At 44.0% G+C, this 15,682-nt stretch overlaps 1 protein-coding gene across 1 annotated transcript in view; it reads right to left on the bottom strand.

The window, feature by feature from the left end:
* Window positions 1–13,487, bottom strand: part of GLIS1 (GLIS family zinc finger 1) — a 180,815-nt gene extending 167,328 nt beyond the window's left edge. Inside the window, exon 1 of the mRNA XM_041421657.1 lies at window positions 13,145–13,487. Coding sequence (XP_041277591.1) covers window positions 13,145–13,487 — 343 coding nt within the window. The remainder of the gene's footprint in view (window positions 1–13,144) is intronic.
* Window positions 13,488–15,682: the final 2,195 nt, after the last annotated feature.

Raw genomic sequence — 15,682 nt, 5'->3', positions numbered from 1 at the left:
TAGTTGCTAGTGATTCCCTTGCCATAACTACTGTCCAAACTGTGTGACCGCGGTTGTGGCAATGCTCCTCCTTCTCTGTCTGTCCCCTACTCTTTGTCACAAAACCCAGAATGAGGGTATAAATTTGGCCTCGTCTGGATGCCAGGCCCACAGACTGCAATGCAGAAGGCACATGAAGGAAGGGCAGCACCAGGCCTGGAAGAAGGAGATGGTCTGGAACCCAGTCTTTCACAGATTGCAAGTGGAAGCCCTTGGCACGGTCCAGCTTGTCCATCTAGTGACTGTGCCACTGAATGCAATTGTCTGTGCTTTATGCTAATAATTTCTTCCATAGCAATATTCAGTCTCTCCCAACACCAGAAGGTTTATTCCTTTACTAAACTGTGCCAGCTTTGATTACCCTTGCAGTCAAAAGCCCACCTTCCTTCTTGTTTTATCCTTTTTGGTTTCCAGCCATGAGATACCATTCTGCACTCAAAAGAACACTTAAGTATCACTTATTTTCTCCTCCACTGCATCTGTGGAACAGACCAGACTCCCTGTAATCTTCCATTAGTCCATGGGTACTACACATGGGTCAGCATCTTCCAGTTCTTCTCCAAGTCCTTTGATTTTTCAAAGCCATTTAAGAAAGTCTGAGCATTAACCTATCTTCCTGCAACCAGAGTGATAATTTGCAGAAGAATTACATCTCTTCCCTAGGCTTTTTAATAATGCATCATATCACCTCATACCCTATTAGAAGTGTTATTTTCTCATACCAGTTAGATGTGACAGCCATTCCTTTTCAGTGTCACTGCTTTCCAGAGCATACAGCCTCCCACCTATAAAAACAGTTTATAACCTCCATGCCAAGGTACTGCCTCATATGTATGACACAAGAAAATACCTGTTGTCCAGTTCCTGACGACTGCTCAGGAAATCCATGTCAAATGCCAGTCACTTCCTGATTTTTATTAAATAAAAATAATTCCTTTACTGGTAGTGACTTTCTATATTCTGTTAGGATTTCAGCAGAAACTATTCAGTGCCAGTGGGAACAAAACCCAAACTTTCAGAGCTGTATACAAAACACTGTCACTGTACAAAATACTTATATCTGGTGTGCATCTCAATTTCTATAGAAGTTTCTATTCCTTTCAAAAGGCAAAAATATTGTTTTCTATAGCACTATTTTTCTGCCATCAACACTGAATGTGACAATTGAAAATGCATCCCAGAAGTTAAGTCTTACCTACCAACACATGTACCTCTGCCAGCCTCACTCTCAGGCTTTTTATAAAACAAGAACTAATTTGATGAACTTTTAGAAACAACAGCTTCCTTCTGTTCTGCTCTGTTAATGCCAATTTCTGCCACCATCTACCTCAGATATAAACACTCTAAACTCCACCTGAACCGTAAGGATGTAGATACAACCAACAACTGAAGGTCAATAGTGCTGCAGGCCTTCAGTTAATTTTTGTATTTGGAAAACAGGATGCACTGCAAATGAATAATAATTCAATGTGAGCCTAATTCAGTATCAATAAGGCTATTTCCTTCTTCAGAACAATGGCTGGCATTTTCTATCCCCAACAGGCAATCATTTGTTAGCAATGGCATGTCCCCAGAATGCCACAGAACATTTCACAACTGCTTTGCACATAAAATCAATCATTTTCCATGCCCAGTTGTCCCACCACTGGCTCTCCCAACTGGTGTTCTTCGAGCCCTTCACTCAGCCTGGTTTTTATTGTATGCCTTCTCAGTGTTTTCTTGACAAACAAATGAGTGGCCAGAAACACCAATGTTAGACAAGGAGGGATTTGAACTTTGTTCAGCAAGTCAAAGAGGATAGAAGCCTGGACTGTTACAGCTTGAGAGACCTCTTCTAATTCTCTAGTGCCTAAGTGGTTGAGTGTGGGAATTAAAAATGTCACAGGAAAGACAGCTGCGCCCAAAGAATTACATTCCACAGTAGGATTTCCATCCAGCCTGTCTTTAAAAACTCCAGTGATAAACAACTTATGCCATCCTTGGGCACCATATGTCAGTATAGTCCTAGAAGGTATCTTTCCAACTGTCAAGCCCACATAATAATCCCTGTGGAAGAATAAACCAATCTAGAAGACACAGAAGGTGCTGAAGATCAAGTTCATTTTACAAAATATTTAGCTACCAACAGAGAAAACCTACAGCCACACTCAGCTCAGAATGAATGCAAGAGGAGATTTCCTTCTGGAGCAGCAGAGCAGGACCAGTGCCTCTGACAGATGTGTGGGCACCATACACACGAACTGTAACTCTGACCTACAAATCACTCCATGTAGAAGCTCCTTCCCATAGATAACATATTCTGAATCAGGGTTGCTTATCAAACTAGCAAATGTTGCAATCAGCAGCCTTCACACTGGAACCTGTATTCAATCTCCCAGATTGTTTTCTCTAGTGGTAGTTAGTGTCATAATTCATTTTTATCTAAGTGCTAGCTGGCTATGAGGCTATTTTTCACCAAGTTTTCTCTCAAGTCTTATTATCTGGGATCCAAAATGACCTCCCTGTCTCTTCAGAGTGACTGCTTGCTGCAGAAACATCTACCCCATGCATAAAACTTCTTTATCACCACTGATATTTACTGTTCTTAATTTTCAAGTCTTCCAGCAACCTCTCCAGCAGCTAATAAAAAATATTTTGTTGGCAATAACACTAGCCCTTCGCAAGGAAAGTTTCCCAAGCAGGTTAGTCTCATTTTGAGAAACTCAACCTGGGTACCACTGAGGCTGCATGTCTCTGCAACACACCAGTGTTTTCATTCTAACTTCTCAAATAAGCTGCACTTGCAGCTAATGCTGTAGTACATTTCAGCTCAAAACACTGCTGATGATTAATCATCCCAATGGTTTGCTCTCACCTTCTAGGTTTTGGTCCCTTTACATTAGCTTTCTATGACTAATCTTGCAGAACATAGCCACTTGTAAAAGTATCTATGGAACTGGCAAACATAAAAGCAACAGGTATAGAGGTGCATTTTGACAAAGCAGTTTGAGTACTTATGCCAGCAATCTTTGCCTAATAGCTTCTGACAGGACGCAGTATAAGAGAAAGGAGATCTCACATGAATAATGATTCCAATAAAAGCCAGCAAAATCACCCTGACAGATTTCAAGTATTTACACATTCAGCAGACCAAAAGCTATTTACACCAGTTGCCACGCTTCCACTCATTTAGCCCACAATTCAATTTACAACCCTTTATATATATATTTAAAAATAATCTAACAGCACAGTGGCTCAGTGAGGAGGCCAAGAGAGTAGAAAGAAAAGGTCACTAAGACTCAATGGCAGGGAAAGAGCAAGTCAGCTCTAGGAGTAAATATCCCCTTAAATTTCCTGCATGTCCATCCAAATCAGGGAAATGCTGAAATGCATGGGGATCTTTGCAAGGAGAATCATCATTGTCTGTAGCTTATCCCCACAAAACTGTGACAAGTCAGCAAACCCTGAATAACTCAAGAACTCAAAGAAAAGGAATAAAAGCCGATTTGTGGTAAGTTGGCAGGAGGAAAAATAAGAAGCAAACTGTTCAGATTAAAATCGTGAGATGTCTTTTTCTTTTGCCAAGTGAACTGAGTCCATACTTGGAGGACAATTTCTTATGCATAAGCCCTCCAGAGCTCAAGTCTGCCTCCTTTTTATCCACTCTTGGATTTAAAATGGCATCACTTCAGATTTGCACCAGAGTTAGGGACAGTAGGATCAGGCAAGTTCAGTTTCAGTTGAACATAAACCAGCTCTGATAACTTCAAGGAAACTGAACATTACAACAATCAGATATCCAGAAAGAAGGAATTTAGTGTTGCTTTTTCTTGTTCAATTCCTGGAGACAGTCTCAGCCGCATGCAAAATCTGTTCTGCCACAGTGATGAGGATCTTGGGAGCCTTGTAGCAGCCACCTGCACCTTAAAAGCCCAGGGACACACAGTCCATCAGGTGATTTCTGCCTCAAGAACAACACACCCTAAGAGATTTTGCCATCTGCTGGGAGGCAAGAGCAAACCAGAAAACTGGGGAGTGGGGGACAGAAATTTTCCTCCCAGCAAATACTTGATTCTGGGCTGTGTCCAACAGAGCTCCCTTAATGTAGGCTCCTTTCCCTCACCTCAGCACATCAAGCCCTAAATAAATGGGAGATTTTGTTCCTCTGCAACAATTCTGCAACTGACAGCATAATCCAGATGCCAAGCAGCAACAAGCCCAACTAAAATGTTGTGTTAAAAACCTTATTCTCCCCAAGATAACAAAGATGGATTTTGCACTTTTCACCACTCATGCTCGGAGACTCAGCCACCAGGGCCTTCATGTAGCCAGGAGAGAAACCCAGTCCATGCACACGCTGTGCAGAGGGGCTGCAGCCACACTCCAGCAAGTGCCACCCGGGGCTGACACAGCCACACGCTGCAGTGCCATGTCCTGCCCCCCCACCAGATCAGACCTCAAACAGAGCACAGCCACATCATCCCAACTCTGCACCTGAACTAACAAACTCTGTCTCTCAGCACAGAAAATTCAGCTGGCCCTGAGAGTTTGCCCAAACAACTGCCCTGTTTCTGGTTCCAAAACTGGCTTGTCCTTCTCTGCACCATAATATTCTGCTATGCTCTCACTGTAGAAATATCATGACCAGTACAGAGCATTGCCCCAAAATGATAAAAACAGTACAGTCTAGAACAGAGTTCAAGCACCCTTGTTCTGTTCATTCAAAATATTTATATACTTGGCCATGTTGGCTGCTGGCACAATCCTTCACCATTTTTGCCTGTTTCACATGCAATGGCTGATCACACCAGGTTTACACCCCTGTATGGTCTTGAACACATGAAAAATTGAAGGTGAACGTGCTGTGCTAACTGATCACAGCACCTGAGCTACTGGGCTACAAGTGCTTGCACCCTTTCTTCTCCAGGAGAGAATTTAACACTTGGATCTTCTGTGTCTCAAAGGAGGATGGAAGAGTTTTCAACAATATTCAATATTGGCCTCCTCCTGAAGTCAACACCCTGCAATTTCAGCATGAGCAGCAAGGCAAAGCAAGAGTTATGAAACCTTCTGTTAAATCCTTTCTGGGATTTTCCCAGAAAATACTGGGTAATAAACCAGAAATGTCATATTTTATCTGTTCTCACTTTAACTCTCTCTTCTCTGTCCAGCACAGAGGGGGGCTGGGAGGTAGGCAGGACTTACATAAGGAACACTAAGTGCTGACACATAGTGAAGTGAGTCCTTCTGAAGTTCCTGTCCTATTTAGTCTTCTCAGTCACTACAGAGATGTTCCATCCAAGAGCACAGCTCGCAGTCACCGTGACTGAGCACTCCCTCTCTGTGAAGGATTCAGGTTAAATCAAAGCCAGCTGCTTTAGAGAGGGGCAGGCGGCTAACAAGAAGTTAAACAAAATAATAATAAAAAATGCAATCTAGAAACGACATACATAGGAAATCTGCTCTTGTGGTTCAAATAAATAACTCTAAGGTATTTAAGCCTCATGCACAGAAAACAATTTTGTAACTTTTTAAGTCATCCTCTTGCATTGTTGTTCTGCCCTAATAACTCTGAAATGTGCTACTCATCTCTCCCAGTTAAATATCCTGTTTCACAAACCCACTCCTAGATATCTGAAACTGCACAGCATTTCTATCTAGCTTTAGGCATCTAGCATTCCAAAGAATTAATATTTAAACTTATTATAAAGGAATGGGGATTGCGTTAAGCATGTAGTATTTAGCAAAACATTCATACCAATAAACTGCTGTGTTGCTTGTCTGAAGCACATTTATCATCCTTTAAACTCAAAAGTAAGATTATGCTCCAAAACTGACACATGTATCTATTTTCCTTTTAATACAACCAAGACTTAGATAGGATTAGAGAGTGGAAGCTATCAAATTTCAATTTTAACAATGCACTCAAAATTATATTCTCTTTCTTTGCCTAGGGGATTGTTGACTTCAGTATTAAAGTGACTTAACCATAGCAAATTGTGAAAAAGCATTGAATCACAGCACTTATTTTAAATAATCCTAGATCCTCTACCCCTTCTAGGGAAGAGCCTCATGTTAACATTTTTATACATATTACTGCTCTTATATCTCTTGATTATATATAAATGAGTAAAGACACTTTAACCTGTTGCAAGACATCACTAATTGGTATTTTTCCTGTTATATTAGCCTTTGATTTACACCTCACATACATTCTCCCAAGCCAGCACATGTAATTTATTTACAGCACTGAAAGGCAGGCAAAATACATCATCTACTGTTATACAACCTTCTACAAGGTATTAAAATACCAGGCCCCTGGAGACACACTTCATATAGTTCAGCAAGTTCCAAAATAAACCAAACCACCAACCCCCTAAGCACTTAAAACAACAATGGACATCTGTATTAAAAAGTTAGTTTTTTACTGTATTTGATGATGTCGCCTTAGTGTCATTTTTCCCTCTGGCTAATATGCAAACAACATGTAAGAATGAATTTGCTTTCTCCGCATTGTAAAACAACTAACAACTCTATAGCTCTCACAAAGCCCTCTTATCACACATGTAAATGCCAGAATTAAGTGCAGTTTATGATGTTTTGCATTCATTTAACCCTTAGGACAAATTTGGTGCCATAAATTCAATCGCAGTGCTCCTTACCGATCCATTCGGCAAGATAACCACGTTCAAACATAATGATGGAGAAGTCAAACATAATTATTAGAGTTAAAGCAAAACAGTTGCTTTAAATAAAAAGATCTTAAGCATTTTGAGTTGACTGAGAGCAACCTTGCAATGCTCAAAAACCTTAAAATAACCTAAAATACAGAATTTGGATCCATTTCCTATTGCAGCTCTGGAAATGTCTCACCTGTTTTACAAGCAGTCCTCTGTCTACAAATAATCATTAACAATCATTTCATACAGTCAAGCTAATGACTGTAATAAAAAAAAAAATTAAAAAAAAGAAGTCCTTGTTCCAGGTAACCAGTGAAGCACAGATTCTCAGAACAGAAAGTTCATGTTCCAACCAAGATTTCACATACAGGGTGCCAGAAATGTAATAGGAGGGGAAGGAAAAAGGGGAACTCTTTGCCTCTATTCTTCAAAGCCTGTGCAGAAAGGCAGTGCCTCGCTAGTGTGCACCGATGGTTATCTGAATGGAGGGACCGGCCCTTGCTTTTCTTTACACGCCCCATTTACAGGCAATAAAACGGCCGGAGTGGTTTTAACTGGTCCTTCTATGTCACTGCAACGCTCCCTGCTCCCGGCAGAAGATAACAGCTGTGCCATATTCCCAAACACATACTTTTGCTATTGTTTGCACATTTGTGGGGCAAGATTATGCTGTACCACAGCCAGTGAGCGCTGCCCTTGCTTTGGAACCCTGTATTCCGAGTTACAGCAATGTGCTGGGAAACAGCGTTGGGTGGCTGAGGGAAAAAAGAGCAAACAAACCCCAGTCTATTAAAAGCCGTTTCAGGCACTGTGAAATGATTACTAGATTGCACGCCTGGTTCAAGCTTGTTGACATACAATGATAGAAATCTGGAGTGCAAAATGGAGTGGTTTACGTCTATTTTCCCTCTCCAATTACCCTGCCATCAACATCTTCAACAGTTCTAAAATCACTAAACAGCAGAATTTCTAGAATAATTGTAATTACGGTACTGAGCATGGAAATTATATTCACAGTACTACAGATTTCTCTCATAATCCATACGCTATTCCACTTCCCAGCTCACAGATGGATTTAATAGAAACTTGTTATTTGTCCTACAAGCTTTTCCCTGTACACAGGAAAAAGAACTTCTGTAACATTAGGATTGAAATACTGACCCAGCTAAAGTTAGTGGCAAGACTCCTACTGATATTAATAATTTAAGGTAAAATTTTGTCCATCTTATGCAACAAAAAACCAAACCACTTTACTGCAATGAAGCAGTACAGTGTCCTAGAATACATTCACTTTAAATTTAGCAGTTTCACTAAAAAGAATCTTGTAGCCCTCCCAGAATGTAATCTCAAACATACTAAAGATCCTCAGCATACACTTAACAGTTTATGTGTGTACAGGGTTGAACTCTTAAGATACAAATAATGTATTCAGTTATATCTAAATGATAATTTAGAATGGTCTATGTTCAAAAATTTGTAGTTGATGAGACTGCTCCACAGTTTATGTGTGTACAGGGTTGAACTCTTAAGATACAAATAATGTATTCATATCTAAATCATAATTTAGAATGGTCTGTGTTCAAAAATGAGACTGCTCATAGGAACAGTAATGTACATACTCAACCACTTGCAAGATGTAGACTTTAATTTTTTCCTTACTATAAAAAAAGGATCTTTTTCTCCTCACTCCACTTATCCCAGTAAATAATAACCCCCGTTATTGTAACATTTTAAAGGCAGAACAAGTGATTTATTACTTTTAACTTAAATTTCCTTCAAACAAAATTCAAATCAAATAAACAATTTTCTTCCAACTACTGGACTTATTTCCTTGTTGAGAGTAATCTGACATTATTTGTTATTCCATACAATTCTGCACAATATTAAAATAGATACAACATTTATTCTCTTCAGCTTTTCCAGTAGCTGTTGTTTTTGTCATGAAGCAGAAAATAGGTTTTTTGCTTTTACAAGTACTGAATGCCTTTATAGGACTTGTTCATCATTAGATTTCCTGGTTTGTATTTGCTAAATATTCTCCACTAATGATTCTTAAAGTACAATGGATTTAATGATTAGATACAATTAAACTTATTTTAAATTAAATCCATGAAAGTCCCATCTTCAAGTCAGTGACTGATTTTGCAACACAAATCATTAGAAGAACTTCCTTCAGCAGCAAGTAACTGAAAGTTATTTGCCTATTCAAGACAAGTAAGGATTATAGGCAGTTTAAGAGAGGAGAGGACAGTCACAATTTATTCCAAATGAATTTATGAACACATTCTCCAATTTGCAGTTTCTTCTCCTTTCTCCCCTTACAAAACAAAAATTAGGCAAAAAAGAGACCACGAAATAAAAATATAGCTCTGTAACTGCACATTCTGTTCAGACCAACCTTTCAATTCCTTTTTGTAGCACAGCTCAAATGCAGCAAGTGAACTACAGTGAAAATAAAAAATAATTACTACTGCAGCTCTACCTAAAACTGGGAGTTTAGAGATAATCATACCACTGAACCTGTCCCTGTCTCCTTATCAGCCCATAACATATTTATCAGATCTAGGCAGTCACACTTGCTCCAGTGGGATAATTCAGGTGAACACAGATAAGGTGTAAGAAAGAAAATGGCAATCAGGCCCAAGACCAGTCAATTCACCTATAAATCATAAAACCAAAGTATACACTTCTGCTTAAGATTCCAGCAGTATAAGCTGTTACTTTCACAAGGACAATCCTGACAACCAAGGAAACAGTCACAGGGGGATTAAATGGCAAGATTTACCCCTCCTTCTCAACAGCAGGAGGAAATTAATACATTTCAATACATTGGTTGTGTGTTTGCTGAAAGCAGCTACAGTTAACAACAAACAAAAAAAAAAATCCAAGCCATTTTCTCCTTGTCTGAATAAAACATACTCTCAACAAGGAAACATCCAACTACTGCAACTCGACCAGCTTATTGTTTTGCCCACTGTAAGTTAATATCTGAAGTGGTTGCTGCAAAGGTCCGGGCCATTTGGATGATTTCCCAGTGGCACAGCTAACAGGATAAATCTCGTCATTTCTACTGAGTCATGAATTAGGTACACTGAACAAAACTGGAAAAGAATGAAAAGGAGAAGTGTTTCCTGGTAACAACCATAATCAATGTCATTTAGAAACTGAGATATTTGGCATCTTTATAGATTACTCTTTTGTCACCACTAAAGCCTTCCCAAAAGCTTCTTCCCTGTAGACAATAACTATTTTTGCCACGTTACTTTCAAAACTGTAATACCGTAGCATGAAATTCAACAATGTGGAACCAAACCCACAGAATCTCAGGAAAACACTGTAAAATGGACTCCATACCTCATGGTACAGTTATTCTATGTCAAATGCCTCTAAAAAAGCAGTGTCTGTATGCAAATACTCTGCCTTGTTACACACAGGGAAATCAATGACCAAGAAAAGCGTGGTGCCTGTCACAGCCAGCCACACCAGAAGGGGTTGGGTGGGTGAAAACTGGGCATTTATTTTAAACAGCTCCCAAACAGAACAAAATATGAAGCACAATTCCAAAATAGCGGTATTTTCAGCAAACAACCAACAGCTCCATCCTGAAAAGCTTACACCCAAATGATCCAATTCCCAGAAATAATCCTCACCACAACCCCTCAAGTTTTTGTTTGGCTCTTCAGAAAGTCCAAAAGACTTGTTCAGGCACGGAAGCATTCTGCAGGATCATAACTTAAACACTGTGAAACAGCAGAGTAACACCACAGAGACATTGCAACAGCAGGATACTTCTTCCCCATTGTGATTACTTCAAAGCTGCCCTTTTTATTAGTAGAGCAGTGTATCATTTTGATTAATTCTCTTTGGAAAAAAAAAAATTAAAAAGTAAGACTTGTTTAGGAAAAAAAGACCTTACAGGCAACTATAAAAATCAGTTTTGCTCTTGTTAGAGAGCATCTTTTACACTCCCTGCTTGCAGCTTTCAACTGTGGATAAACCAAAACCAGGAGGCACATTCTGTAATCTAAGCCAGACTGCAGAGGGAATTACTGGGTACATGGCACTCTGGGGCTGGAGAACAGGAGACGCACGGCACGATGGTCTGAAATCAAGCTGTCATCAGTTTCCTTCCCAAAACCTTTCACTGGGTAAATCTGAGTATTTCCCTCACTTTATCTTGGTATATCACATCCACATGCAGCTATCCCAGTCCTTTATCATCCTCAGAGAACCGGGGTTGGTGGGAGATGGTTTGCACTGCTCCTTGAAAGAGCAGCAGCTCTCCTGTCTGCAGCACAGCCCACTTTAGAGACACTGATTTGTGAGATGGAGCATGGTGAGCACTCCAGAATGCCCCAGTGGACATTAAAGCATTTGCTGACACTGTCCAGGTCAGAAGGAGCAGCACATCCCACACATTTTAAATCAGACTTAGAATTTTACTTTAAATTTTACTTTCTCTAACTCCTCCTGAAAATATCTTCTTGGGGGGAAAAAAAAAGCAAAACCAAACCAAACAAAAATTCCCAACAAACAAACAGGAAGCCACCCAAAAAACTCAGTGTTGCCATCTTTGGAAAAATCCAACATAATCCATCAAATCCTCCTGCTCCGTTAAATGAGCCCTCTCCTGCCCATGGACACCTACTGACTCCCATGACTCAAGTCACCCATACACTGAAGCAACCTCAAGGTAACACCCTGGATGGAAAACATACTAAACAAAAACAGCAATAAAATGTAAAACACTTTTTTTTTCCCCCAGTGGTGAAAATGGGAAATTGATCAGTCAGGAAAGATGAATCAGGAACCTTCTCCCATGCCCACCTACATCTACTCTAAAAGTCCCGAGTGAATGCAAAGTTAAATTCTTCCTCTTTCCCTCCTGCCCTCCGCAACAAGAGGGACATGCATGAAAAGAGGGCTAAACGGCTCAAAGGAAAAAAAAAATTTAAAAAGTATTTCAACAGTCTGCCTGGACAGGGCAATGCATGGGCAGGATTTTAAGCTAGTATGAACCCTGTCAAGTGGCACCAACCTCACCCGTGGGACCACAAGGGACTAGGACAGCCCCTGAGTCCCTTCACAGGCAGCAGTTGCAGCAGCACAACACAAGAGCTTGTAGCTCTCCCTTTATACTACAAGAATCATCCTTCCCTCCCCTCCAAACAGGAGTCTGTGTAACAGACCTTCATTTCATTCCTGCCAAACATTAACAACCTCTTTTTTTTTTTTTTTTTTAAATCAGGAGAGAAGAATTGCAGCATTAACAAACAGAAAAATAAAAAAGGTAATTTATAACCTGCTGCTCCACTCTGTCTGTATTCAGTGGTGATGAACAAACACATCCTAGAGGCTGTCGGACAGACCTAGCACAGATCGAGGTGTTCATTAACATAACTTCGCGGCAATGAAAGGTGCCATCACCCTAGGTAACAAGCTCACAAAAGAAAATGTCACTAGTCCAAGGGCATGCAGCCTGCTTTCAATTTTCAGAAGAATGGACAGAACTGGAAAAAATCCCAGTGAGAAGTCTTACAGCGACAAGATAACTGCACTTACATATCTAAAATAGAGAATGGGAATAGACTGATAAGAGAAAAACCCTTTTAACATTACAGAAAACATTGTCTTAATGTTTATAACCTTAGGTGTACATATGTCTCTGCAAGTGACTTTGTAGCATAAAGAAATGTTCCAATTCCCTCTGAGCCCATTCAGTGACACCTTAGAGGGATTATTTTAAAACTGAATTTCGATTAACAAATTTCAGCTGAGATAACCAGGTCTAGCTGAAAAGTGTAATGAAACAGATTTTTAGGAGGCAACTCCTAACCCTACTTCAGTGCCACGTCTTTAACGACGCACAGCTGAAAATCAGGCATTTGTTAACCAGCAGAATTTGACCTTTCGGGCACCAGGAGTTCCCAAGTCTGAGGATTCACCGCCTGAATCCAGCATTTGTAACACCTCCATGAAATACAAACTATAAAATCCAAGCAACCATGGTGAAACTGCTGAATAAGAACCAGGCATTTATTGTCAGCCAGGCACGCTCACAAACAAACACCCCACACGAACTCTCTGGCGCAGGACAGACCAGCCCAGTCTTCAGCACCAAGCCCAAAACAAACACCTTTGAGACGCGACCGCATGAGCAGCACCGGCTTAGGACAACTAAAGAGGATGCTGGTCTCAAGATTTTTTAAATAATATTGAGAGACACTCAGCTTCACACTGGAAGAACATAGTCTGGTTTATCCTGTGACTCCAAGGTGCTCAGGAAAAAAAAGTTTCCAAGCTTGAAGTTAAATAAACAAGTTAGGAAACACACTAAAGACCAGAAAGGGAGTAGGGAGGGGGGGGAAAGCTTGTTACGTTTTTATTTGTGTGGTGAATAGGTTTTTGGTGATGGTAGTGTTTAGTTCATGCATTTTCAAACTCACCCTTCACGCTTTGATGTTTCTGCTGCTGGAAATAATCTTTGGAGCCTCTAGCGCATCGCAGCTCCTGCGCCCTGGGCAGAATCGGGATCCTCTCAAATATGCTGGGTCGTTTGGGGATGAAATCTAGCAGAGGTGCTGACATTTCAGGGGGGCTCTGCTGAGGCTCCGTGTGGTCACTGCCGTTACTGACAGATACTTTAAAGGACATCTGAGGATTCAAGTGAGGTTTACCAGGGCCGGGACGAGTCACCCGCGGCAGATCCTTCTGAGACGCTCCCTGGCATTTGTCGCTCACCTCGACGCGGGCGCTGCCTTTCTGACCCGCGGCGAGCTCACAGTGCATGTCCGCTTGCGGCTGCTGCCAGGGCCCCCGCCGCTCTCCTGCACCGAGCGGCACACGGGCTGTCAGCGCGGGCGGCCGCCGCGGACCCGCCGCCTCAGCCCCCGCCTCAGCCCTCAGCCCTCCGTGCCGCCGCCTCCCGCCTCAGCCCCGCGCCGCCAACGGCCGATAACCGCCGCGCGTGAGGCGGCGCAGCCCGCAAACCTCAAGCCCGCAGCCCTCAGCCCCCTGCCCTCACGCCGCGGCCCCCGCCCGCTGTCTCACACACACCGGCCGGACGGGGGAAGACCGGGGGCGCTCGGACCCCGGCGGCGGCTCGTCCGTGACGGACGGGGCGGCCGATGCCGCGCGTCGGCTTCGCTCCCTCTCTAGGCAACACTGCCGGGCTGCTCGGAGCCGCTCCCGGGAAGGCGAGCGCGGCCGGGAGGGGCGGGGAGGGGGCCCGGCACACGGGCGGGTTGTTTGGCGGCCGGTGCCTTTCAGCTGAGGCATCCGAACAGCGGCCGCCCCGGCAACCACGGACGCGGTGGCAAAGCGGGTTCGCCACCGCCGGGCTCGCCGCGGCCCCCGAGTCACCGGTCCCCGAGGGAGGGAAGGAAGGAGGGAGAGCCCGGCCGGGCGCGGTGACAGCCGCGCCCCCGCGCTCCTACCTGGGAGGGGCCGCCCGGGGGGACGCGCTGCCCGCCGGCTCCCGCCGCCGCGCCGGGCGCACGGGCTCAGCCCCACTCCCCCGCCGCAGGGCCGGCTGCCAGAGCGCAGGCGGCCCGGGCCATTACCCTGGCGCGGCGGCGGGGCCAGTCGGGGCGGGCAGGGGGAGGGCTGTGCCGCCGGGGCCGCCCCTCGGGGTTTGGCAGAGGGGTACGCCCGCGGGCCGGGTCCGGCTGCGCATCCAGGAACGCGACAGGGGGACCGCTGGTAGCCCGTGCTTGCGGGAATCAGTGGGCCAAGGTCAGTCCGAGAATAGGTGTGCCCTGGGTCCGCACCTTCCTGGTGCCCGACCAGTGGGGAGTCTCTGCAGATGCCCACTTGCCTCCCGAGAGGTCCTTGATTTTCCCTCCCGCGGCCCCGCTGCCATCAGCCTGGACCCGTTCCTTTTGCCCGAGGTCGTCGAGGATCCTTGTGCCTGTCCCCAGGCAGTCTGCTCAGGCGTGCGGCTGCCCCAACACTGCACATCCACAAGCCAACCCACCACTGAACAGCTGGCAGTGCCCTATAAACAACTTGTGTGCGAAAGCCACAGCCACTGCAGCATGTCACAGCAGAGCAGCAGGAGAGAGCAAAGCCTTGCCAGGGACAGGGGCTGGGAAGCAAGAGATGTGTTGGAGGTGGGTACAACCTGGCCAAGACATCTCTCTGGTGATGCGGTTCCAGCTGCATTCAGCGCTTCAGTCTATAGACGTGGATCGTTTCCTGCCTGCCCTACAGGTGCAGGAGCTGTCCCGTGCCCACAGAGACAATTAAGCTAGCTCAGAGCAAGCACCACAGCACAGTGACATTTGCACTGGCTCCTCCTGGGCCAGCTTGGGTCTGGAAGCAATCTGGTTGGGTTTATTAGCTTGGGCCTGGTTCCAAGCAAATGCAGGCTGAGCCACGATGCGCAGCTTTGCACCAGAGAGTTGTACTAGCCCACACTTTCCTGGCTCAGAGATGTCTCCACCCTCCTGCCCTACATGCTGCTGTCAGCACAGGTGCAGCACAGCAGGTCTGTAACACACCAGGACAGCTTGAAGATAGGAGAGACTCAGAGTCAGCCCTGATTTACATGGGTGTAAATCATACAGACATCTGGCTGGAAATCCTGCTTGTTCACAGCAAACCTAAAGGAGAGGCTTGGGAGATTTAGCACAAGGAGGAGGGACAGCTACTGAACTGGCATCTTGCTACACCCCTCCTGAGGAGAGTCCCGCAGCGAGACGAGAGATCTTCATCTTCTTGTAGCACAGATGCTGCACAGAGTGCCTCACTCACAGTTTTATCCAACCCTTAATAACGAGTGCCACGCTGCAGTGTACAGAGTACAGGAATGGTCAGGACAGCAGGGCATGACTTTTTCTTGGCAAATGCTATGAATGTTGTGGATTTAGTGGGAGGGAAGCAACTCTCAATAAAAGATACAAGATCTTGAGCTAGAACAAGTAGTTCTGGGAGAAGCAGTACTAATGACTGTCATTTGCAATGCCTCTCCTCATTCCTGCCTA

This window comes from Onychostruthus taczanowskii, unplaced genomic scaffold (assembly GCF_017590055.1).
Source record: "Onychostruthus taczanowskii isolate IOZ18803 unplaced genomic scaffold, ASM1759005v1 scaffold7, whole genome shotgun sequence".
In the NCBI taxonomy this organism is placed as follows: Eukaryota; Metazoa; Chordata; class Aves; order Passeriformes; family Passeridae; genus Onychostruthus; species Onychostruthus taczanowskii.
Note: the sequence above shows the minus strand (reverse complement) of the source record. Positions and strands in the feature narration are given on the sequence as shown.